Source organism: Phoenix dactylifera, unplaced genomic scaffold (assembly GCF_009389715.1).
Source record: "Phoenix dactylifera cultivar Barhee BC4 unplaced genomic scaffold, palm_55x_up_171113_PBpolish2nd_filt_p 000544F, whole genome shotgun sequence".
Lineage (NCBI taxonomy): Eukaryota > Viridiplantae > Streptophyta > Magnoliopsida > Arecales > Arecaceae > Phoenix > Phoenix dactylifera.
The window spans coordinates 49,914-76,349 of record NW_024067953.1 but is presented as its reverse complement, the minus strand read 5'-3'; the positions used below and the strand labels follow the sequence as shown (position 1 = coordinate 76,349).

General features: G+C 40.7%; 2 protein-coding genes across 6 annotated transcripts; both read left to right on the top strand.

Annotated features, from left to right (window-relative positions):
- Positions 1-1,639: 1,639 nt before the first annotated feature.
- Positions 1,640-16,610, top strand: LOC103719165. 4 transcript variants are annotated; one of them, XR_005508556.1, is made up of 5 exons: positions 1,641-2,330; positions 9,589-9,957; positions 10,089-14,707; positions 14,834-15,111; positions 16,495-16,610. XR_005508556.1 is itself a non-coding variant. In XM_039119395.1 (5 exons), exons 1-4 carry the CDS (start codon positions 2,166-2,168, stop codon positions 14,661-14,663), a joined length of 5,016 nt encoding a protein of 1,671 aa, XP_038975323.1. In that variant the 5' UTR covers positions 1,641-2,165; the 3' UTR covers positions 14,664-14,707; positions 14,834-15,454. The 4 variants fall into 4 exon arrangements, 3 of the variants coding, with proteins under 3 accessions (XP_038975322.1, XP_038975323.1, XP_008806497.2); XM_039119395.1 differs by lacking the exon at positions 16,495-16,610 and having other exon boundaries at positions 10,089-11,379; positions 11,473-14,707; positions 14,834-15,454; XM_039119394.1 differs by lacking the exons at positions 14,834-15,111; positions 16,495-16,610 and adding an exon at positions 16,210-16,485 and having other exon boundaries at positions 1,640-2,330.
- A 7,861-nt stretch (positions 16,611-24,471) lies between these two features.
- Positions 24,472-26,377, top strand: LOC103719164 (protein ALTERED XYLOGLUCAN 4-like). 2 transcript variants are annotated; one of them, XM_008808274.4, is made up of 2 exons: positions 24,472-24,981; positions 25,092-26,377. In XM_008808274.4, the coding sequence occupies exons 1-2, from the start codon at positions 24,780-24,782 to the stop codon at positions 26,210-26,212; spliced, it is 1,323 nt and encodes a 440-aa protein (XP_008806496.2). In that variant the 5' UTR covers positions 24,472-24,779; the 3' UTR covers positions 26,213-26,377. The 2 variants fall into 2 exon arrangements, with proteins under 2 accessions (XP_008806496.2, XP_008806495.2); XM_008808273.3 differs by having other exon boundaries at positions 24,476-24,981; positions 25,089-26,377.
- Positions 26,378-26,436: the final 59 nt, after the last annotated feature.

Below are 26,436 nucleotides of genomic sequence, written 5' to 3'. Positions count from 1 at the left end.
GTAATACCAGATAAAATGAATATCGTATCAATACTCGGAAAGCTCATACAAATAACATGCACATAGGTTCTCATTATCATCTTTTCAAAGAAGCGTAATATATATATATATATCAATATAACCAACTATTCAACGATAGTTCTTATGTCATGTCATTTGTTTCTCATTAAATTGATTTTTAGGTTTCTTATCAATTATCTTTTAACTTTGGACTAACCAAGATTATGACCTAGTCCAAGACTGCCAAAATTCTCTGCATCAGCCCGTGGACGCTATTCCATGTATAAGCTCGTAAATGTTATTCTCATTTGAGAAGCTCATGGGTGATGCCCCACATATAAGCCCATAGAGGCTATCTCTATGTGTCAAGCCAACAGGCATTGAAACTCTTAATCCAACATTTCTTATAAAGAGGTTGGAGAATCAATGAATGGAACTAACTTCATTTTAGGCAGCTAAAACACACATTTGAAAGGGAAGCGGAGGTAAGATAAATAGTAGGGTATCATGTCATTGTCAAATTCTTGCGTCTCTTTTTAGTTGAAAAGTAAGTCTTGACTTATTGATGGAAGAGCATCTCTATCATATACTAAGCAAGAATCTCTGTCATAATCTTTCACATATGTAAAACCTCGTGTATGACCATAAATCATCAATCCAAAGATGTCGACAAATTTTTCTTTTTTCCTTCTGGACTATGATATAGTGTATCGGGGTGGATCATAACTTTTGGTCCATCTTCTATTTCATTGGATCATCATCCAATTACAACGAAAAGTAAGAATTTGTAAGTCAATTATGAATGGACGTAATGTCATAGAATATGCTAGAGTTAAGATGGGTGGATTGGAAGTTTGGATCCACTTGGGTAAACAACACCTTTCTTGAACTCCTTAATGCTCTTCATACTTTTCTATCTTCTAGCAGAAATATTTTTCCAATTCTTGCATCAGAAAAACAAACTCCAAACGTATGCAACGTGGAAGAATTGGCTCTTTATACTTAAATTTCTCGTAAATTATGTTGATCTTATGAATCACATGAATCCTTTTTTGACGCCAAGTTTTGTTTTTTTTGTTTTTTGGACATAATGGAATGAAGACATACTAGTACTTAATTACGTAGGTTTATATATTTTGAGTTGCACTATCTAATATTTGAATGAAACCAAAATCTCCTGTTATCAACCATATGAGTGTGCCTTTATTGGAACAACCCTCAATTTACCTGTTGACAATAGGGCTGGCCCCACAGCTTCACTTATTTTAATTATAATAAGAGAGGAAAAAGTTCATCTCAAGATTAGTTCCAAACACAACCTTTGGTGGGATCAGTCTCGCTGGTCATGTACTTTTATTTCCCCATCGGGCATGTTGGGTATGAAAAGTTCTACCATCCTTTTATTTGTGTCGTCAAGCATGAAACACAAAAAAAAAAAAAAAAAAAAAAAAAACCCTCTCCGAGCCTGGTGCGCAGGTTAGCAGCGTGCGCCGGGAGGTCGAAATCACGATCCTTCCCGACCTTCACACGTCACCAGCGGCGCAGGATAGCGCCGCACGTTAGCGGGCGCGGCAGCCGCAGCGCAGAAGAAGAAACGGTACAAAATGCTCTCCAACCTCGCTGCGCTCTGGAGTCAGGACCCAGGAGTCGCAGCTTAACCCTCTCTTCTTTCCCTGCCCGTGCTGCCCGTGCTGCCCGCCCTTCGCTGCCAAGTACGCCTTCCTTTGCCGACGGCCGTGGTCTCTCTCATAAGTGAATAACCATCTCCTCTGTCTCTCTCTCAAAACCGCGACCCAAATCTCTCTCAAAATCCCTCGATTTCGCCGCTCCCATCTCCTCGCCCACCCGTCTCGCGTCCTCCTCCTCCTCGATCTCGCTCTCATCTCGCGCCTTCCGATTCGATCCGCCATCCGTCCGATCTTGAGGCCGCCTGGCCGAGGCGCCCCGCTGGGTCCAGATTAGGGTTTGTCTCTCGTCGAGTATTGATTGGGAGATTTTGGGATCTGTGGGTGGGTGCGAGGGGGGCGGATCTAGGGTTTGGCAGATTGGAAAGTTTCTAGGGTTTGAGCGATTCCGGGAGCTGGCGGAGGAATTGAGGGTGGGGAATTGATGGTTCGCGCCGGAGGAGGGATCGGAACAACCAAAACCGGGGAAGATGCAAGGCTATGCATGGGCGGGAAGGTGAGGAAAGGAAACGGAGGCGGCACATGTGGCCAGTCCCCGCGCACGGCACAGCAGCTGCAGCTCTCCCACCGCCGGCGCCACTAGCTCCCCGATTGACCCCCTTGGCATCCGATTCCTTCCAGCCCTCAGCTGATTCTTTCGTAAAGGTGCTTCCTTTTCTTGGATTTCTTTTCTTTTTCCTTGTGTTGGTATGTCGACTAGGGAAAAAGTGGAGTTTGGCGAGTCTTGGATTGGGGAATTTGGTGATTGGTTTGTTTTTTGTCATTTGGATTTGTGGATCTTTGATCGAAGGTCTAGTCTTGATTCTCCATGCCGTAGATGTGGGTCTTTTCGATTTCTGGTTCCGTATGCCTTAATTCTTTGTTATATCATCGGATATTTTAGTATTTTTGTGCTTCAAGATTTTTTGCGGAGCTTGTATATTCCCTGCTCTCAGCTACTATGCGTTTGCTTTTTTTTTTTTTCAAGTTTTTTCCTCGGTAGATTCGTGTATCGTGTAATTTCTGGAGTGTTTGTTGCTATTTTCTCACTCAAGTGTGTGTTTTGCCCTTATGATCTCACAGAAAAGGCTTTGAGTTTTTTAGAGTTTGGTGCTGCAAAGAAACTATAAATTGTGTCAATAGTGTTCGTTAGATAGAAGCTTTCATTTGGGATTTCTAAGTTTATTGGAACTTTGCCAGTAAAATTTTGATTGTTTCAGTTTGTTTAGGGATAATCTTTTCCAAATACTAATTGTAAACCACCCGTCATCAAGTCATGCCAGCATCATGCTTTTTTCAAATCGTCTTCCCTCTACTGGACAGAATCTTAGTGTTAGTTATGAAAACTCTAGTTTTAGGGGGAAACAAGAAGGAATTAGAAAAGGAAAACATCTGCATCATGTATCATTTTTTCGAAGTGGATTAGAAGGATGTCTACTATAGTTGAATTCAGCTAGAAACAATGACTAATTCCTAGGGATGTATGGTGGCTTGTACAAATTTGCCATGGGAACTGGTTTACGTTATCACCTGTGTGTGATTACAACAGGTGGCTTAACTGTGGATTGGGGGGGGGGGGGTGCAGGGGAAAGTCCTGCATTCTTGAATCGTGCTTTTTCTTCCAATTATGCTTAAGACATAGTGCCACATACGTGGATTGTGGGATCACAGGACAACCCTTTATCTGTTGTCTGGTTTGTTATTGTGGTTGCCAGATGTGGCTACCCAAAATGTTTCGTTTGTCGTGATGCTGTTCTGTCTGTTCAGCCTTTAATTTGTGGTATAAATATGCTCCCAGTCTCCTTTATGTGACGTCCAAAACTTTCATTCTCCTTTCTACTACATCTAATTTCTTTCCAAATTCCAATCTTAGCGTAACTTCCACTGCACAAGCTTGTCGTGATGCTGTTCTTTCTGTTCAGCCTTTAATTTGTGGTATAAATATGCTCACAATCTCCTTTATGTGATGTCCAAAACTTTCATTCTCCTTTCAACTACATCTAATTTCTTTCCAAATTCCAATTTTAGCATAACTTCCATTGCACAAGCTTAAGCTGTGAAACCAAAAGGTGTTTTTCTGTTGGAGGCTCATGGTAAGTGTATTTCTTGCCATAACTGCTTTAGTCAGGAACATGTGACTCATAAATAGAGGTTGGCATCATCATGATCATCAATCACTACATTGTTCGTTTATCCATTATATAGTTATGTTGAGGCTCATCTTTTAAGTTACTAGGTTCTCTAGTTTGTAATCTTGACTGGTACTGTAAGAACCCACAAGATTGTCATTTGCAAGTTAATTTATTAAATTAAGTTGCTGGCCTTTGATTTTGTGAGATAGCTGGTCACAGCAAGGAATAGACCTCCCTTTTCATGATTAGATCATTTTTCTTGTAGTCTATTGCCCTTACTCTGTTCCTTTACTTTTCTGTCTGCATTAGGGGTCAATGTGTGTTGGAAAAAAATGGTTTTCTTGATATTCTATTCCAACATCAAGGACTTTCCTATTTATGATTCGATCGGTTGTCTTGATATTCTATTCCAACACCAAGGACTTTCCTATTTATGATTTGATCGATTTCGAGAGACTCCTCATCCTTATGTATTTTCTTAAATTTTCTGATTGCAATGGGCATAAATGAGTAGAAAAACAAAAGAAAGTTGTTGGAGTGATCTTCTGTTCCTACTTCATATGTTGGTAGATTTCTCATTTTCTCTCTGGGCATTTACTGTTTACTGTGTCTGCTGTTACCTAACTTGCCATTTTCTTTCCTTTTGAGAATACTGAGATGCCATTATTTGCTTGTTTAGTGTCTGTATGCTATATGGTTGTTTTAATCTAAGCTTGGAATTATAATTTCTACCATCATAATTTTCTTAGTTGAGCATTACTTGTGGTGAAGTCTCTCTTGTTTAGGCCATGAGAGGTTGGTGGTAGGAAAGAAGGTTAAATGAGAATGTATTCTTTAGTAATTCTTTCTTGTTCTAAGCATGCAACCTTTAAGGAGTAATTGTGTAGGCTCTTTCTAATTCTGAGCATGCAGCCTTTAAGGAGTCATTGTGTAGTCTGTGCTGGTAATTTATTAAGGGCCAAACAAGGCGGCAAAGATCTTACCTCACTAGAAGAGGTAGAATTTTGGGAAAAGCTAAAGGTATGATGCTTGATCGGGGAACCAGGAGTGTTTTTTTTTCTCAGAAAAAAATACCTGACCAATTTTTATGAAGCTTTAGCCTTTTTGGGATTAGAATATTATAATATTATTCATTTTGTTACTATCATACTGGTAAAAATGAGATGATGGACCTATTATGATTTTTTTTTAATTATGATGTTCTGATTGACCTTTCAGAAGGTACTTATTTGAGTGAAGATATCCATGCCTGTCCAGTGGTGGAGACTGTAGAGACTTTTATCCTACTGTGGAGAATTGGGTTTGAAGTCCGTAATGTTAGGAAGTGTTATATTATGTTTGTTTTTTAAAATAGCAGAAAATGGTAAATTTTGATGTTATATACTTTTATGTACTTTTAATTGTTTACTTTCTGATGTCTTGGTTTGAAACAATGAAAAACAATAAATATATGAAATACCCTATATTTACATGACTTTCACAATTATTTTATCTATGAGGAGGAATTGACTCGATTGGAGGTAGTGAGAAGGAATATTAAGGGACACTGGGGGGCTTGGTTCTGGAAATGAGCCTGTGGCATATCAGGATTTCTAAAACCATATTCCTATAATTGTATTACAACACCATAAAGAAGAAGTTTACTGCAATAATTTTCAGAACATGTTTTTATGTATTCTGAGGTGAACTCATAATTTTTTTTCTTCGGTGGCTTATTTGCATTCGAAGTTTATTGTTTTATGACATGAGATAATTTTGACTTCTTGAGTAGCCCTTTTATGTTTAATAACTAGTTTAATCAAGTGTCATGACATACTAATAGCTAGATATGCTTATATGTTGCACTTGTTGTTTCCACATAAGGTTTTTATCTGGGAAAAAGTTAGGAAAATTAATACTTTTTAAATTCAGTAGTTAGTAATTATTATTCATATTTCCTACTATATCTTTTTTTTTTTGGGCCATGTATTATTACCATGGAATGCCGTACCGGCCCGTACCGGTCGGTACGGGCCGGTACGTACCGGTCCGGCCGTGGACCGGTACCGGAACGGATAAAAAACCGGTATTTTCCGGTTTTTTATCCGAACCGGCCGGTACGGGTGCGTACCGGCCGGTTCGAGCCCGTACCGGCCGGTTCGGAGCCCGTACCGGCCTCGTACCGGTACGATTTTTTTTTTTAGAACCACAGCGCCGCGCGCTGTGGTTTTTGAAACCACCGCGTACCGGCCGGTACGGGACCGGTACCAGCCGGTACGTATCAGACCGGTATGGTACCGGTACCATACCGGTCCGGCCGGCCACCGGTACGCCGACCGGTACCGGTACGGCGGACCTTGATTATTACAGAACTTTATGTTGTTAACATGAGCTGATGATTGGAGATAAACAATTTGAAACATCCAGTGTTGCAGAAACATTAAGTTTGTCGCAGCTATTTTGTTCTATACTGTGATCGTACTAGTTGGTACCATGACTGCATTTATTATTACTTTGAGACTGAATAATTTTTTTACTGAATAGTGAGATTATATTTATTGTAGGATTGCAAGTTGTGCTTTTTTTCCCTGAATGGTTTACTTCGTGGTGACTTGGTTCATGCTCGACAGAATTTTAAAAAGCAATTCATTTGATGCATTTTGAAGAAGTAATTCTCATATTTAGTTAATCTTGCGGAATTATGCCTGACTTAAAATATGTTATTAAAATGCACTTTCAGAAATTTAGAGCCTCCGTTAGTTCAAATTTCTTTAAAAAAAAATGTGTATATGATACAGTGTATACATATAAATATATATACATACTTACATTGTTCATACATAGATACATATATGTGTGTATATATTCATGCATATGATGTATATTCATTGATATGCATGTATTAATAGTTTATGTAAATGCATATGCACATGCATAGATTCATGCATATGTTCAGTGAGATGTATAATATTTGTAACATATGTGCGCATGTACATGTATACATGGACTTATTTAAGTGTTCATATTATTTGCACAGACTATTTTAGGTATGAATGTTTGCATTTATGTATTGTTTTGGTCAAGAGTGAACTATGTAGGACAAAAATGATTGCTAGCTTATTAATTGGCAATTCCAGCATGAGCTTTTCTCCCTTGTTATGACTTGCATTAATGTGAAGATATCATTTAAGTCTATTTTGTATCATGGATGAAATATATTGACAGCTTTGAGTTGCTCTATGTACCTTAAAGTTTGTTTGGCGTCACTCCTGTATAATGCTTTTTCTTTTACTGTTGCTGGCTCCAAGAACCTTCTTAGTCTATGATATAGTCAATTTAGACAGTAATATCTTATTGTTACATGGATATGTTTGGCAGACCTTGCCAATCTAGATTGCACAGAAGGGTATACACCTATAAGATAATCATAATAATTAAGATGATTTAATATTTATAAATGCATGTAATATGTCCGTATAATGTTACAGGTTTATGTGTGGTTTATCACTTTGATCACCAGAATATGACAACAGAAGAGTTCTATCGTTAACTCAAGCAATATACAAAAGGGAAACTAGTTAAATTCTGAAATATGTGCATTTCCAATTTGATGCAATGTACAGACTATTGCATGACTTTATGTGTTCCTGTTTTGTCTAGTTTGGTCACCCATCAAGCAATGGGAAAAGTAAGAATAGTAAAAGAATTTCTTGTTCAATCTTTATCAGAATGTTGATTTAATTGTTGATATGACAACTAACGAAATTCTTTTTGTTACGAACAATAGAAGGTTTAGGTGAAGACTTGTTGCCTATATGAGATAATTGGAGATAGTTTTTTATACAAGGAATTTGTTGTAAGTGATAATGATGGCCTTTATGTTGATTCAACATGTGCTTGGAAAAAAGAGACATTGATGTTCATCCTGAGGTTTATTACTTTGTGGATACCTTTGCTCAAAATGGCTTCCAGTAATGGACTGTTATTTTTGTGATCTCTCTGCAATAGGTTTTTCTCACAAATCAGCAAAGTTTGCCCATTTGTTTGGAAAACAAAATGTTCACTTGTCCATTTTGATGACTATGTGAGTAGGTTTTGTGGCAAGTTGGTTGTTGAAGAATATAGGTTCTTCCAGAAGATATGGAGCAATATTTTAAAGGACCAATGCAAGCTTTTGATTCTGCTACTGTTTATAGTGTGCAGTGACCTTAATGTGTTTCTTATAATTGATGCATGGCGTATTTAAAAGAAATCTGTATACTTTAGAATAGAAGCTCCTACTGACTTGGGTTGTAATGCTAGTTGTTCAGTTTTCTGCTGTCTATCATATTAATTTCCCCGGCAGTGTTTGCTTTTATAATCTAGTGATTCCAACATATTTATGCATTCGCTTGTCAGTATATTGCTTTTGCCGTGGATGATTGAAGTTGTTAGCTATAGAATTATTCTACTACTGGTTCTTTTCTGCTGGCATAATCTGGCTAGAACCTTCCTTACTGCAGATCCTTGTTGCGCCTCTTTTGCATTTTGTCTTTGATACTTAATAAATTCCTTTTATCTAGGTGTTTGGATGTCTTTATGAAGTATGTATAAACCCAAAAACTGTTGCAAAAATTGTTTTAAAATAGTCATATAGCACCCTGGAAAAAAATGAAGTCGGCCATTTAGTCTTCATTGTAACGGTAATGTTTATAAATAGTATCAGTTTCTATGATCTGTTTAATTATGTATTACAAACTGATTTTGTTTTGCCAAGCTCCTTGATGAATGACATCTATTATAAGTAGATTTATACAAATTGGTGAATTTGTATTTCTGCTTTTATTTGATATATGGCATAATGATTGATCTATAAAATTTCTAGGTATTTCGAAGTCAAGTTAATGTTTAGTGCGGTGTGGAGCTGACATATTTAGTGAGTATTAGATTGGAAGTTCCTTTTGCTGGAACTTTTAGCAGAGAATATTTTTTGTGCACTGTTGCTTTATTCAGTTTTATCCTTGTGCAAGTTATTAAATATGTCAGATATTTGGATTTATACAAATGCCTTTTTAGATGGTCTTGTTTGCTTAATGTGCATATGCATGCTATGTTTAATTCATTCTTTAAAATCTAGCTAGCCTATTGTGATAAATCTTTTCCATTGGTAATGGTAGAAATAATTACTTTTTATATTCTGGAAATACCGAAATTTTCGGATATCTGTGCTAGCTGTTCTGTATTTTGAGTTGTTAACTGATTAGTGTACTTTATTTTGTAATCTATTTCCTTGTTGCTTTCAGTTCAGCTTTTTTCTTCTTGATTCCAATGTCTGTTGTTTTTTATTGCCAGTGTGTTTCAGCTTAAGAAATGGAGCAGAGGGTTTCCTTATGCATATTCTTTTTGCATGTTTATGTATGGTTATGTTTATTTCCTGTGAATCCATATGGATATTTATATTTTTGATGTGTATGTGGGTGTTCTCCCATTGGCTATGTAATTTTCCAACTTCAAGTATTTTTAAATTATATCCTAAATTATGCTTTTTGTTGACTGAATGTTAGAACTGGAATGCTAATATCTAATATATGGATTTGGAGATCATGTTAGTTAATACTAAGGACCACTGGGAAGTTGGATTGGTAAGTATGGTGCCCTTATTAAAATTTCTTGGTCTATGTCTGTACATTTAATTTGCTTAAGTATTCTGAGATTGTTTTCTTGTTTCTTGAACTGAAGTTCTTCTGTCGTTCTTTTACTTTGCATTTACACTGCCATGAAGACTGTTTATTGCTTTTGTTTAATCTTTTCCTGATGTTTCTGTTGTTTTGTAGGATGGGCGCAAAATTCGAGTTGGTGACTGTGCTCTTTTCCAGGCTGTCAATGCTCCACCTTTCATTGGAATAATACGTTGGTTTTCAGCAGGCAAAGAGGATTATCTTGAGTTATGTGTAAATTGGCTTTACAGACCTGCTGACGTAAAGCTTGCCAAAGGCATATCACCTGAAGCTGCACCGAACGAGGTCTTCTACTCATTTCACAAGGACGTGATTTCAGCTGCCACATTGCTTCATCCATGTAAAGTTGCATTTTTGCGTAAAGGTGTCGACCTTCCAGCAGGGATATCATCATTTGTGTGTAGGCGAGTATATGATACAGCAAACAAGTGTTTGTGGTGGCTAACTGATCAGGATTATATCAATGTAAGTCCTGTAGCTTTCTAGCATCTTTCTGCATGTATAAGGCGATGGATACATACGTACATTCGTTTTTCCTTTATATGTTAAATTCTAGTTATCGATTATTCCTCTTCTTATTATTATTTTTAACTCAGGAGCGTCAGGAAGAGGTAGACCAACTTTTGGACAGAACACGACTAGAGATGCATGCAGCAGTGCAGTCAGGCGGGCGTTCTCCAAAACCTCTGAATGGTCCTGCGTCCGCACAACAATTGAAATCTGGTTCAGATAGTGTACAAAATAGTGGCACCTCCATTCCTCAGTCTAAGGGGAAGAAGAGGGAGAGAGGTGATCAGGGCACGGAGCCCATTAAACGCGAGCGGTCTGCTAAGACGGAGGATGGTGATTCTGCTAACTTTAAATTTGACAGCATGATAAAAGATGAAATTGCCAAAATTACAGAAAAAGGTGGGCTTGTAAACAATGAAGGGGTTGAGAAACTGGTGAATCTCATGCAACTTGATAGAAATGAGAGAAAAATAGACCTGGCTGGTAGGATATTGCTTGCAGATGTGATTGCGGCCACTGATTTAAATGATTGCCTTGTTAGATTTGTGCAGCTCAGGGGTGTTCCTGTTCTGGATGATTGGCTTCAGGAGGCACACAAAGGTAAAACTGGCGATGGCAACAGTCCCAAGGAAAGTGATAAAGCCACTGAGGAACTGCTGCTTGCTCTACTTCGTGCTCTGGAAAAGTTGCCTGTAAATCTTAATGCTTTACAGACTTGCAACATTGGCAAGTCGGTAAATCACTTGCGTAGTCATAAGAACTTGGAGATCCACAAAAAGGCTAGGAGTCTTGTCGACACTTGGAAGAAACGAGTTGGTGCAGAAATGACAAAGAACAATGATGCGAAATCTGTAGGGTCAAGCCAGGCTGTAGCATGGCCTGGAAAGTCAGGTTTTCCTGAAGTTTCTCATCCAGGAAACAGACGTACTGGATCAAATGAGGTAGCTGTGAAAAGCCCCAGTCAGCCTTCTGCTTGTAAAACTTTGCCTGGTAAGCCTGGCATTTCAGATCCTGTTGCAAAGCCAAGTCCGTTTACATCAGGATCTTTAAAACAATCACCTTTACCTGCTTCGGGGGCTGTTGGCTTGAAGGATCCACTTGGCAAAACAAGTGGTGGCAGTGGGACTCAGGAGTTGCCCCCGACAGTGGTGAAAGAAGAAAAGAGCAGCAGTTCGAGTCAGTCTCAGAACAATAGCCAGTCTTGTTCAAGTGATCATGCAAAAAAAATGGGTTCTTCATGGAAAGAGGATGCAAGGAGTTCAACTGCTGGCTCAATGAATGCTAGCAAGATTTCTGGCAGTTCTTCTCGCCACCGAAGGTCTGGCAATGGGCTTCTGGGAGCAAGTAATTCTGGAATTCAGAAGGAACCTAATTTGGGTAAGTCTGGTTCTCTTAACAGGACTACAACACTGGATAAAGCATCACAATCTGGATTGACATGTGAAAAGTCACTTGATGTACCTGTTGCAGATCATGGAAATAGCCACAGGTTGATTGTTAGGCTTCCTAACCCTGGTCGCAGTCCTGCCCGAAGTGGAAGTGGAGGTTCAGTTGAGGACCCTTCAGTGACTGGTAGCAGAGCATCATCACCTGGGGTTCCTGATAAACATGAGCATAATGATCGTAAAATGAAACTAAGGAGCGATGCTTGTCGGTCTCATATTGCCACCAATGCAAATATAGAAACATGGCAGAGCAATGATGTAAAAGAAGGGGTAGTTGGATCTGATGAAGGGGACAGATCACCAACAACTATTCTTGATGAAGAACACCGGAGTGCTGATGAAACTGGGAAGGTCTCTGATGTTCCAAGAACTGGCTGTTCATCCTCTGGGAATGAAAAAGGGGTTTTCTTGCCTGAATCTAGGACAAGGAACTCTTTCAGCTCTATAAATGCACTGATTGAAAGCTGTGCAAAATGTTCTGAATCTAGCGTTCCTTTATCGGCTGGGGATGATATAGGAATGAATTTACTTGCTAGTGTGGCTGCTGGGGAAATGTCAAAGTCTGACTTGATTTCTCCCACTGGCTCGCCTGGAACTTCACCTGCAGTGGAGGACCCTTGTACTGCCAATAATGAGGCTAAGTCAAGACTGTCATGCGACGATGGTGTTGTCCAGAGTCATGCCAGGTCTGAAGAATCTGCTGATGTTGACTCCGGGAAGCATGGGAAGAGTGTTGGTTCTGTGTTAGCAAGGGATGTGCCGCAACAGGTAGGCGCCAACTTTTCAGGTGATGAAAAAATCATCATGCCATTGCAGGATAATAATATATTGACAGGCGAGCAACCCAAACAGTCTCCCGTTTCCAGTGCAAGTTTTCATAAAACTACAGATTCTTATATGAAATCAGAAGGGAAACTCGAGGAAGAGAGAGCTGATAGATGTTATTCTATGTCTAGTCCATCAAACGTCAAGGAGGAGAGTGAAGGTGATGGAGCTTATCTACACCGGGACAGGTTAATGAGTAGTGGGCAGGTTACTGATAGTCTTGCAGATTGTAAGCCTAAGTTAAGGAGTCCATCAATGGATGAGAGTAAACCCATTGATTGTGCCCGTGAAAAGATTGGAGGGGGCAATATGTGCACTTCTGGAGTTGTTTGCAACACTTTGGCTGGTGCTTGTGAGTTTGAAAAGGCTGCTTCAGGCAGAAAATCTGAGAAGCTGGTAGTTGAAGAATCTTCCTCTTGTCCTCCCATTGATAAAGAGCTGCCTGGTGGTGCTACCTTAACGGACCAGCAACAACCTCCTGTTGCGGCAAATCATGCAGTGGCTTTAGATAAAAGTGCTGATGATGCTGTTGCTCTTTCTGGTGCTGATGAAGTTCTTTGTCCTGAAAATGATGACGACTCCAAGACCAAGAAGTCTGATAATTTGAGGGCTGGTAATTTGGACTTCAGTAACAGTGAAAAGAAAGAAAGTTCTAGTATTGCTGCTTCAAGCATTGATGAACGAGTTGCATCAACTGTTATCTCACTTGTCTCTGGCAATGGGGTTGATGATAACCTAGAAATAAAGCAGCCTCTTGAGGTTTGTCTTACTGGGTCAGCCAACAATCAGCTTCCGTGCAGTATTCCTCCTCAAGAAACTGAGCCATGTGCAAAGTCTTCTGGTTCTAAGATGTCTGGAGCTGATGCTGATGGAAAGGAGGAGCTTGCATCTTCTGCAGAGGCTTCTTCATTGGCTGTTACGGCTGAGCCACATGTTTCGGCTAAGCTCGACTTTGATTTAAATGAAGGCATCCCTGGAGATGATGGGAACCAAGGCGAGCAAGCTTCCTCAGCTGCACCAATATGTTCATCTGCAGTTCGCATGCCTAACCTGACTCCATATGCATCTCCCATGTTAAGTGGCTTGCCTAGTCCAATCACAGTGGCTGCTGCAGCGAAGGGACCGTTCGTTCCACCTGAAAATTTATTGAAGACTAAGGCTGAGCCTGGGTGGAAAGGTTCAGCTGCCACCAGTGCATTTCGCCCTGCTGAACCACGAAAGGTTCTTGAGATGCTACTTAGTACTTCTAATGTCCCAGCATCTGATGCTGCAGGGAAGCAGGGTCGTCCACCTTTGGACATCGATCTGAATATACCTGATGAGAGAGTACTTGAGGACATGGATTCTCAGAGCTCTGCTCAGACAACAGGCTCTGAATCAGGAGTCATTAGCAATCAGGAGGCACCCACACGAACTGCTGGGGGACTTGATCTTGATTTAAATAGAATCGATGAGGGTACAGAAAATGGGCAATTCTTAGCAAGCACCAGCCAGAGGTTAGAGGTGCCACTTTTGCCAGTAAGACCAGCACCTGGAGGATTCTCTAATGGGGAGGCCAACATATTAAGGGACTTTGATCTTAATAATGGACCAGGACTTGATGAAGTTGGTTCAGAACCTGCACCAAGAAGCCAGCATGCCAAGAGCAGCAGCAGTCTGCCCTTCTTACCGCCATTAGCAGGCCTCAGAATGAACAATGCTGAAGTAGGAAATGTATCATCTTGGTTTCCTTCGGGTAATTCCTATCCAGCTGTTGCTATACCATCTTTCTTGCCTGATAGAGGGGAGCAGCCTTACCCTATTGTTGCAGCTCCAGGGACCCAGAGGATTTTGGGGTCAGTTACAGGTGGTGGCACATTTGGAAATGATATTTACAGAGGCCCAGTGCTTTCATCATCTCCAGCCATGGCCTTTTCCCCTGCTACAGCATTTCCATATGCTGGCTTCCCTTTTGGCTCCAGTTTTCCTCTCACGTCAACTTCCTTCACAGGTGGATCAACAGCCTATGTTGATTCATCATCTGGAGGTGCTTCATGCTTTCCTACCATTTCATCACAGCTTGTTGGACCAGCAGGTGCTGTCTCGTCCCATTATCCAAGGCCTTATGTTATAAGCCTTCCAGAAGGTAGTACTAGTGGAGGATCTGATAACAGTAGAAAGTGGGCCAGACAAGGTCTTGATCTCAACGCAGGTCCAGGGAGTGCAGATATGGAAGGAAAAGATGACAGATTGCCTTCAGCATCGAGACAACTCTTGGTTGCCCCTTCTCAGGCTTTTGTGGAGGACCAGGCAAGGATGTACCAGGTGCCTGGTGGGGGTCTGAAGAGGAAAGAGCCAGAAGGGGGTTGGGATGCAGATAGATCTGGTCACAAGCAACTTTCGTGGCAGTAAGGAGGTCTCAGGGGAACCCATTTCTTTGATGACTTGAGGATCTGGTGAGCCACCAGCTACTCTCTTTTTTTTTTTCTCCTTCCCTTATGGCCGTGAAAGCGTAATAGTGTTTATTGTATATGGATTTTTCTATTCTGGTGCATATGGATGAGTTAGACCTTAATTTGCAGGCACAAGCGTTTGTGGACTCTCTTTCCTGTATTGCTTTTGCACTAAGTTATACACACACAATGTCACATGCGTCCTGGTGTTTGCCTCGAGGATGATGTGGAACTCTTTCAGAGGGAATCAAACCTTGTTGTAATTCATGTAAATGTTGAGATATGATGCTCCTTTAGAAACAATTTTCATGGCTTCAGCAGTTGCTTAGCTTCTTTTAGCATTTATGGGCATGCTTGCTGGTTTAGTCAAGGAGGGTAAATATATGGCTGGCCTTGGAGGATGGATGGTAAGTCACATCTATCTTACTATTTCAATTCTCTGTCATCTCTTCCACCAAAGCCACTGTAATTAAATGCACCTTGTTGGTCAGAGTAGTTTGTTACTTTGTTTGTATAATCTCTCCTGGGGGGTGGTATTGCAGCTTTACATGTCCGCCTGCATTGTTGCTCCAAAGAATTAACATTATAATGCTACATCAGTTAGACAATTAGATATGCCATCTAGGCACCTCTTCCAGTGGCACAGGACTCATCTTCCTTGTTTGAATTGCCAAGGCATGACCATGTGTCGTTTGTATTTTTAGTTTTATCGACTGTGCAACAATATAATCTCTCTTCCAAGTTTGGTCTGTTGAACTTTGTAATGTCCGAAGATTTGGCAGCCGAACATGTAGTGGTATGAGCTGTAGTTCAAACATGTTTTATATCTTATTGAATGTCAGTTACCTGAGCCATTTCATTCTTAGGGCAGATTTTGGAGGAGGATATAATCCGAAGGTTTGCTAAATGTAATCTCACTTCCAATTTTTTCTGGTGAACTTTGTCATGACAGAAGATTTTGCAGCCAACCATGTAGTGGTTTGAGCTGTAGTTAAAACATGTTTTATGTATTATTGAATGACAATGACTCGGGCCATTTTATTCTTAGGGCACGACTGGCAACTTTTATTTTTCTTGATTTTGCTTAGGATGGGTTTCAATGGCAGGTTTAAGTATTTGCTGGTGGATTTAAAGGTGCTGCATTTTCCCCCCTGTTTTTTTCATTACTCTCTTGGCAGAAATTGCATGCCATTTGGATGCTGTAAGCCTCTAACAAAGCAGTTCAGAGAAAATTAGTTCATCACATGTTTGCTATTTAGCATTTTTGAAAGTCCTGGTTTCTAGTCTCCACCATTACAGACTTCTGTTGCTGTCTTGCTTGTTATCAATCTTTTTGGTCTTTGGCATAATCCCTTTTTTACTATATCTCTTCGAGATCTGGTATGCATATCTGCCATGTGGTTCTTGTGTGTTCTGAATGCTGCATTTGTGTATATATCAATGAATCCAAGATTCTGGTGTTAAATGACTTCTTACAGTTACTTGTGTTTGATTGTGATCTTTAGGTGAGCTCAAGACATACTTCTAACTTAATGCATGGTATATATAATTGTCTCAAAGAAAGGAGTTCTGTGTTTGGTTGGGGATCTACCTTGCATAGTTTCGACAGCATTGAGTTGGATGGTGGAGTCAGAATGATTATATTTGTTTAGTTTTGTTTAAATTATACCGATGCTTTTGTAATTCTAATGCAATGTAGGATGGGACATAATTTCAGTACAAGTAGTCTAAGCCATTCATCTTTAAACATCTGGGATTTAGAATGAGGGCTAAACAAATGTTAATGACAGATTGTCTTTCCTTCAACTTGCTTGGCTGGTGTGAAGTGGAAAAGAATGAGCTGTATCCTTGGAACGCTTGTCCGAACTGTGCCACAAGATGTGTGATTCACTGCAATACATGCTGTGGGTGTTATGCATTGGGTCGTTTTTTGGTGATGATTTTTGAATTTGCATATGTTTATGTTTAATATTCCAAGTACACGACGAACGTCTGATTTGCCCATGGATATGCCAAGGAGGATCCAATTTTTGTGTATGTAATTGTTTTATTAACCACTTCGTTCACTGCAAGTAGCGCATGGGGAAAAATTGAACCATTGGTTTGCATTACCAGTTTTCTTCTTGATGTCATGCTGAAAAATCCGATCATGGTACCGCTGGGGCCGAGGAGCTGATTTTATGAGATGGTATTTATTATTATTGTTGAGGAGGTTGGGAGGTATTGAGCTACCTAATGGGAGAAGCCTTCCTTGGGGGCTTTTGAAGTTGCCCAATCTTGGTATTACTGGAGCAATCAAAGCTCGTCCGCTCCATAAATTATACAGATTGATGTATTACCAGAGGGTGGAATTCATGTTCTCCTCCAAGGGGAGGAGGTATTTTTTCATTGTGTATGAGACATCGACCAACTATTCAAGCTTCAATCCACATTGTCCTCCAAGAAAATGAGGGATTTGTCCATTGGAGCATGCAGCGGATTTTGAGATGCTTCAGCTCAGTGTTATTTTTCATGTTTCATTCTGGTATTCCAGAATTGCCGAGATGTGGGATCTAAATGCTACCCTGGATCTCTCATATTTCCCTCTCAGTTCAGGCTAGCTTTCCCACTTCAATCATTACAAGGCTTGTTTGGTCGATGGCTCAGAACTCCCAACTGCCTATTTCCCGTACTTCTTTATCTAAAAGAATCGCGTGAAGGGAAAGGATTTGGTATTCTGCTTCCTCCTGTGGCAGCAGCTGTATTCACATATTATCTATTAAGCAGCCATCAGCACTTTCTGTCTCAGGCCAGTTGGTGGTCATATCTTGTTGCTACTCTGGATTTCGGCTTCAAGTTGTATCAAGTTTCTTTATTCTCTACGCTGTTTCTGCAGTCTCAGGTGCCTGTGAGTTCCTTTTGTCTCAATTGCTGCTGCTGTCGTCTCTACGACTGGGTTTTCCCGTTCATATAATGCAACCTTCATACCGTGTAATTTTCCTTTGGATACAGGATAGCTTCAGCTCCTTTTCTTCAAAAAGAAAACAAAGCTCAAGGCGCCCCCCCACGGGCAACGTCTGACTGACCCCATAGCTGTCCTCGCCCTTCAATCACGCAAAAGGGAGGGACACCAATGATAACGAACGAAAGTTTGGTCTCATTAAATAAAAAGCTAGCAGGATACAAAGGACGCGATCCCCGTGATGAGATGGATCCCCACACCCATATTGCCAGCCATAAAGTCTACAATTCCTTCGTGAGTTGCACCCATCACGTCCTTTTCCTTCTGACAAACACCTCACCTAACGAGACAAGCACAAAAAGAAAAAGAAAAAAGAAGGCAATGTCGTGGAAACGACGTCATGCGTGGGGTGGCCTTGCTTCCCACGTCCGCCCATTCAAACCGATGCGCTCTTCATGAAAGCGACCGGACTCGGTTTCCCTGTTGAGGTTGATGGTTTGTCGCCTCTACGTCTCCATCTTGCTTGCTGCGTGACGCCATGTTTGGATTTTTTGACTTGGAAAAATTGCGCCTCGGAGGATGCCGTCCACGACATGCAAATACCCTACTTCCGGGTGCTGAAAGATAGAGAGAGGACGGAGGGGAGGGGGGGGATTGAAGTCAACAAAAGGAGCGGACGTCGTCATATTGAGATAGAAAAATATTTCCGCATGAAATTTTTATTGCCGTTTTCGTACTTGTTCCACCTCCTACTTCAGCCATAAAACTTCCCGAACCTCCTACTCACATATTTTCATTTGATTACAAAACCCAAATTTGGCTAAAAAACCCAAATTTTTGGCTGAACCCAAATTTTCATTTGATTACAAAACCCAAATTTGGGTTCCTTCCGCATGAACCCAAATGAAAATTACATGCAGAAAATGGGTTGCAATTGACACGTCACTGATGGGAGATAAAATGGGTTGTCCTGCTCCAACACGGAACCACTCAAACCCGGACAATCCCACCTACCACGGCATGGGACCGAGCCGGCCTCGACCCAAAGAGGCGACCTTGGCCGAAGACCGAGCCGATCTCGATCGAAGGAGGCAACCTCAGCTAAAGACCAAACCGACCTCGCTAAATGCATGCCACGACCTCCAAGCCCGTTCGGCCTCGGTCCGAGGCCAAGTCGACCTCAATCCTACCAACCTTAATTTCACCGTCTCCAAATTCCTCATTTAATATCTTGCGGATCCTCGGAAGAAGACTGGAGAAATATCTTCTAAATCCTCATTGAAGACCCCGTGGATCCTCAGAGCAAATCTGAAATGATGTCTCCTGGATCCTCCGTCGGCGGACTCAGTCTCCGTAATTCGTGCTGCTAGCTGATTACAATTCAGCCAAAAGGCTACAAGTAACAGCCAAAATCCTCACCCTATAAAAAGGAGGTAGGAAAAGGCCTTCGGCAAGCCAAAAAAAAAGATAGTAAAAGGTAGAAGAAAGCTATTCTAAACCCTTCCAAAAACCAAGCTAACTTAGCCATCGGAGGGCCTTCGTGCAAGTACCCTGGAGCTCAAAAGGTAGCCCTCTTTCTCCAACCCGGCCGATGTCTCCTCATCTTCTTCCGGCGTGATCACCCTCAGACCAGATTTCAACCACAATAGTCACCATCAATGCAAGTAGGTTTTTGGAATTGGTTTTAACTATAATTTTTTTGAATAAGGATTCAAAAAAATATCATGCCCCACTTGCGCAGGTCACGTGAGGCACCTAGTGCCTATGTGGGGGCCATATGAGGGGGAACACGGAGATCCTCCAATCTTTCATTAGGATTTGGAAATGTTGATGCATTTTCGGTGGAACTGCTTGATTGCTTCGCCAAAATAACTTGGGCCCAGTTGCTCGGAAAGGACAGTGGGTTCAGGCCATTTTGGGACGGCCATAACACCCAAATTAGTTCCACAAACCTGAAATGATTAGGGGTGCTAATTTATTGGACGATTTTATTTGCAAGTTTTGAAGATTACCGTGCCCATTGAACAACACACCAAGATAAAGATGCAAGAAGCAAGGACGAAGAAAGAAAGTACAAAGGACATATAATAGTCAATTAGTCATGTCTGTTACAAGAATGTCGCAGATAGTTTCATTCTAATCCCTACGCAATCTTTATTTGGGTAACATGTTGAATACTAAATGTTAGCCCCCACATGAGTACAATTTGTTAGCCATGACATGACTCGGCAATCAGGCTAATCTATTATATAGATCTAAAATATAGGTCTATCGCAAAGTTCTCTATCCATTATATAAATGCTTGTATAAATCTTGATAGCTTACCGAGAAAACAAAAATCTTGCAAAGTCCGCACACTCAGACGGGCAATATATTAACAGGCCAAGCCCAGAGCCGAAGACCACCAAAAGTAACAAGACCACCCCAGACGAGGCCCGGCCTGGCCTGGAAAATCATACAAAAGCAAACCATGGAGGCCTATCCAAGTGGGCCTCCATGGTTACGAGTCAACATTATTTCAAAGGACCGTTGTGTCATGTGGATCCAGTGCTATGGCTTTTGGCAAAGACTGTAAGATGCAAGCTAATGAATGCATGATTTGATCCGAGTAACATGCACCATAATGCTAATCTATATCATCTAAGTGGGCCTGGGCTGGATAAGATGAGTTTGGGCTGCCCCAACTGCTGCTTAAGTAATAGTTTGGACGTGAGTCATGGCCTGTCCAAGATCAATGTCCATCCTTGGTAACCACGGATGCTAGACCCAAACATGACCTGATGGTAGGTTGAAAATTACCAGGCACTCCAGACTCGAGTCGACCCAAGTAACTGAATGATGCACCTGCTTGTGGTCCCTTGATATCCAAATGGGAGTGACAAAAGAAGCTAAGCACAATTTCATTCGTGATGTCTTAGTCTCCATTTTTTTCCTCTTTAATTAATAGGTACATGCCCTCTTGAATATAGAAAATTATATGAATCCAAGTTGCTATTTGTATATATAATCTGATAAAATACTTATTTTACATGTATATCTTCTTCTTTCTTTTTTTCATACATATCTACTTCATCTCATGCAGTTAAGAAAGGAGTAGTTTAAAATTAAAATGATCGAAATATCATTAACAGATAGGTATATATATATATATATATATATATATATATATATATATATATATATATATATATATATATATATATATATATATATATATATATATATATATATATATATATATAAAAGATATGTATGTAAATAACAATTTTTTATAAAAATTTTATATATTTTTCCATATTTAAGAGATTATAGTTCTCATTTTGCTGTTTGATGGGATCATTTTCACACGTCAAGTAATTCATCACAGATGGAGTGAAACACTCCGCGGTATTTTTTTATTTCCATTCGAAAGTGGGAACCTAGGTGCTTCCTTTCCAAAAGATGTGGGCAGATACGAGAGTCCCAAATTATTTTTTTATTGGCCGGAAATTCGTTACTATGGTGTAACATCCTCTCAAAATTTGGAGTTATAACATCGCGCATGGCAGGTTGGATTCTCTATTTTCCCTATGTCTAGGTGGTCTTTTATTGGGGTTCAAGCCTGAAGTTTGGACTTAAATTTATACATGAATTATGGCAGTGGGGATGCCTGGGCCTGATGTTCAGTCATAAAATTGTTCTATTATGACCTACATGATGAAGATTCAATATACATAAAAAAATAAGTTATTAATAATATTATCTCCTAATGTAATTTTTTTCTCCATTGAGATAGTTTCCAAGTTTAGGATATAGGCAAGGTTAAATCCAGTTGGCTACGAATCCCAACTCTAAACCCCAAGATAGCCCTGATTCGTTGCCGATTTTTTGTCTTGTTTTTTGTTTCATAACTCTATCTAGGGATAGCATCGAGCTGGATATAGATCGGATAGGTCATTATCTGTATTTAGCTTGTAATTAAAAATCATATACCCATACCCACCTAGTATCTGTTTCAGGGTAGGGTAGGCTGGTAGAGTTAAAAGGAATGGTTGGACCTTGGGCAAAACAGCAAAAAAAACAATCTTTTTAGGCATACAAATCAAATAAATAAAAAAGATTATAAAAATAGATCTCAATATTTTGCATAATATTAAACAAAATAAGAGACAGAGATACAAAACATATAATACTAAATTTTCAATAATAACAAATAAAAATATTATTTTTAGGAAGTAAAAAAATTAATAAAAGGATACATTGAAGTAGCTCAAATTTTTGGAAATGGAAACAAGAATCAATAATCATATCAAATAGCTCTGTAGCAACTGAAGCAAAAATATATGATCATAATATAGAAGGCAAAATAAAAAAAAATAAAAAAAATTGAATTACTATGGTGAATAGAAATTTGGGTGTGGGTGGGGAGTGACGGATCAACTGGCATCCGATCAGCTTGGGGAAAAGAGTGGGTGCGACACTGCAACCAGAGTTTAGTTGGAAAGAGTAAGGACAACAGGATGATCAAAGTCATAAAACAAGCGAGTGGAGGGCAAAGGATAGGAAGGAGATTAATGAAGTTATACATATTTAGGTCAGATTCGAGGTGCTTTTTCTATTACCTGCATCTGCTCTAGTTCTGCTTCGAATTTTGAAATTAAGATTTGTACTTGCCGCCAATTCTAAATAGGTGGAGTAAATTCTATCTCACTAGAGTCGGATCGGATCATATATTTGATAGGATGAAGTAAATTATCGCCCCTAACTCCATTCTCTTCTATGTGGTTGGAGTGGCCATGTTAGCATCCAATAAGAATTGCTTTAAAGTTATGGAGCCCTACTATTCGTCGAGCAAAAAAAAACAAAAAAAAAAAATTCATGCCAATGGCATGAGAAAATGGAGGTGGTAATATTGGGCATTAATTTTGGCGACGTTCCACGTGTCAATAGGTTTTGTTTCCAGTGTGGTGGAAGGATCGGACCCGAAAGCAATTTTTTTTTTTTTTAATGATAAAAAACGACATTCATATAGCTCTTACATAATTGCAGCCTGCCAAGTCAGAAGCAATAAAATGATACAGGGGAATAGGAATCTCAGTGAGATTAGTCTAAGAAATCTCACCAGAGTGTCGAGCCACGTAGAAGGCTATCCAGTTTGCAGCTCTATTTGTCTTCCGATATACATGCACTGTCCAAAAGAAAGTCAAACCTCTGGCCAGTCTGCGAGTCTCACAAATCAGTAGGTGACCGTCCCCGTATCAATCAGCTTCCAGTATCCCATCGATCACCGTGGTGGAATCTTCCTCGAGATATACTGTCTACACCCAGTGTCCCCCTAGCATAAGAGATGCTCTTTCATGCTGCCCAAAGCTCTGCCTCAATGACCGTCAATTCGAGTGCGACAACCACCTGCCGCCACCAGACTGCTATGGGAGTCTCTGATCACAAATCTCATAGCTCCATATGCTCCATCCACCAACACACCGTCATTAAAGTTCACTTTAAAATGACTAAGGAGTGGGGTCATCCAAGAAAAAAAAGATAAATTTGGGCGCTAAAGAAACAGAATGGATATCTCAGATATTTCTGGCTATCCCAGAGAAACTCAACGTGATTGTCCCAGTGATCTCCGCAGCGTGACGCAAAGTTCTGTCCACCACTGCCCTCAGGGCCGCTTCAGTGTCTTTGAAGAGACGGATATCCCTGTCCAACTATAGATCATAGGCTAGGTATGCCCTCTGATATTCTTCTCAATTGCACCCGTTCTACTCGTGACCCGTACCCGTTCTACTCGTGACCCATAAGCAGTTTTCAGAAACTTGCACGAAGCTAGACTTTCTTATCCTCGACAGCGTCAAATCAGGAACCGTCATGGGCTTTAAAATATGGATTCAATTATTGTTGACAACTTGCGTCCGCAGATGACGGGGAGAAGCAAATGCAGACGCGTCTACGGTCCACAACACCGCCCTTTAAAATCATGTCAAATGACACCTTGACAAAAGATATTTCAGCAGTGTTTGGCGACCACAAAATTCTTGTAACAGAGAGCTGGAGAGCTGATTGCGTCCCTTGTTAGTTGATGGGTTTAAATTCCCTTGATGTCAAACAAGTTAGCTGGCTTGCTTTTAAATTTTTGAAAAATATCTCAAATATTTAAATTATAGCTAAAATTAAATCAAATACTAATAATATAAATACAGATGTTACTAGAATACTATATATATATATAAATATAAATATAAATACAAAATGGATAATTAAACTTTATGCCTACAGAATCAAAAATATTACTAAGTAGATGATAAATTAAATTAATACCATATTAATATGATCATTTATTTTCCTAAAAACTTATAAGTGCTATATAAAATTAAATATAATTATAAATAAAATCGGATATTCGGATACGAATTGAATAGTTGTTTATTCATTTTTTTAGAAATATGAATATGGATACAAATGTAGATTAGGATATAAAAATAAATCTAAATGAATATTATCTAATCCACTTTTATCTCTAATTTAAATTTTATTTGTACATATACTACTAGTTTAGCTAGAATGGCAGCATAGTCACTTTTTGTAATTTTTTTTTAAAAATTTGCTCAGATCCAAATTACGTAGCTCAAAAAAATAAAATTAAAAATTATTTTTCTATAAAATATATAAATTAATATATTTGGTATGAATGTTCAACAAAATTAGCATTTCTCCGGAACGCTCGATGAGATAAAAAAACAACTGATCCACAGCTTTGTTTGTCTTTAGATAGATATAAAAAGTCGTGTTTTCTTTCGAATCTCCGGATGAAAAACTGAAAAAGGTCACGAGAGGAGAGAGAGAGAGCGAGCGGGGGAAAAAAAATGCGCTTCGGGATATGAACTTTGACGAACAGAGAGTGGGAAGACTAAGAGCGAGTGGGGGGAACAAAAATAAAAGAAATCCATCAGCTTGGACCACGAAAAAGACACCAAAGCGTTTAAAGACCCCCGAGCGCCGGCCACGAACCAAGGCTGACTCTGTTCTTCCCTTTCCTCTGCTCTTCCTTGAAACTCTCTCTGCGCTCCCTCCCTAGTCCCTACCTCACCTCCCGTCCCCATACCTTAGCTCCTCTCGTCATCCCAAAGTCCAAACCACCACCATAAAACATAGATGGGGACTATTCACCACCACCACCACCACCACCAACCCAGCAGTTTCCCCACCAAGAAACTCATAACCGGAGCTCTCTATGCCCTCCTTCCCTTGGCTCTCCTCCGTGTATATCTCTTCTCCATCCCCTTAAACCAACCCAAACTCACCAACAATACTCAAACCCAAGAAACCTCCTCCCCCTCCATCCCTTCCTCTCAAGGTAATTCAAACGCCCTGCTCTCTTGCTCTCAAATCCTCCTCTTATCAGCTGTGTAAAGCTAGAGCTAACTATGTAACACTTTCTCGCATATATCCTTTAATTTGCAGCAGCGGAAGGAGTTGAACAGAGGCATAGCCCGAGAAGTCCCCGGTGCGACTACTCCGATGGCCGGTGGGTGCCGGACTCACGCGGGCCTCGATACAACGGCACCAGCTGCAGCACCATCAAAGATGGCCAGAATTGCATGGCCCATGGCCGGCCCGACGCCGGCTACCTCTACTGGCGGTGGCAGCCTAACCAGTGCCAGCTCCCCGGCTTCGATCCCGTGTCATTCCTCCAGCTGATCCAAAACGAACACCTGGCTTTCGTCGGCGACTCCATGGCCCGGAATCAGGTAGAGTCCCTCCTCTGCCTCCTTTCCACCGCAACGCCGCCCGACCTTGTCCACCGAGACGGGCAGGAAAACAAATTCCGGCGGTGGGTCTTCCATGACTACAATGCCACCATCTCGGTCTTTTGGTGCCCGTTCCTCGTTAAGGGGATCGAGAAGTCGGCGGCTTCGGGCCTAAATCACAACAAGCTGTACCTAGACTCGCCGGACGAGCGGTGGGCGTCGGAGTTGGATCGAATGGACATGGTGGTCTTCTCGGTTGGGCACTGGTTCCTCCACCCGGCTATCTACTACGAGAATGAGTTAGTCCTTGGCTGCCACCATTGCCCTGAATCCAATCACACCGAGATCGGTTTCTTCGATGTCTTTCGAAGGGCATTCAAGACTACACTCAAGGTGGCGAGCAGTCGATATTGGTCATCGCCGGCTTCCTCCGAGAAGCTCGTGGTGGTGACGACCTTCTCGCCGGCACAATTTGAAGGGGAGTGGGATAAATTTGGCGCTTGTCCAAAGAAAGAGCCTTACAAAGAAGGCGAGAAGGAGATGGAATACATGGACGCCGAGATGAGGAAGATCGAGGTGGAGGAGGTGGCGGCGGCCGCGAAGGAGGCGGCGGAGAGCGGAGGGAGGTTAAGGATTGAAGCACTGGACGTGACCAAACTGGCGTTGCTGAGGCCGGACGGCCACCCAGGGCCTTACATGTATCCAAATCCGTTCGCTGATGGAATAAAAGAGAAGGTCCAGAACGACTGCGTGCATTGGTGCTTGCCGGGGCCAATCGATACTTGGAATGAGATATTGATGGAGATGATAAGGAGATGGAAAGAAAAGAGTAGCTGAAGAAGAGGAAGTCATCCTTGTGGTTTTGTTTGTTGCCAGTGATTTGAGAGAAGGAAGATTGGATTGAATTAATTCATTTTTATCTACGTTTTTTTTTTTTGTTGTTGTTCAATCTTGATTAAAGATATGAAGCAAGAGAGCTGGGGAAGCTTTTATGAGCTGCAACATTGAAGCTTTACCGGGAAAGGTTATGGTTCAAATGTTATTATGAGGTTGGTGAGGGC

Bases quoted from the DNA above. Each gene is read 5' to 3' on its own strand.
- LOC103719165 (XM_039119394.1), top strand. From the start codon at position 2,166: ATGCATGGGCGGGAAGGTGAGGAAAGGAAACGGAGGCGGCACATGTGG. The intron at 2,331-9,588 runs GTGCTTCCTTTT...GTTGTTTTGTAG, and splicing joins CAGCTGATTCTTTCGTAAAG to GATGGGCGCAAAATTCGAGT. The intron at 9,958-10,088 runs GTAAGTCCTGTA...TTTTTAACTCAG, and splicing joins CTGATCAGGATTATATCAAT to GAGCGTCAGGAAGAGGTAGA.
- LOC103719164 (XM_008808273.3), top strand. From the start codon at position 24,780: ATGGGGACTATTCACCACCACCACCACCACCACCAACCCAGCAGTTTC. The intron at 24,982-25,088 runs GTAATTCAAACG...TTTAATTTGCAG, and splicing joins CTCCATCCCTTCCTCTCAAG to CAGCGGAAGGAGTTGAACAG.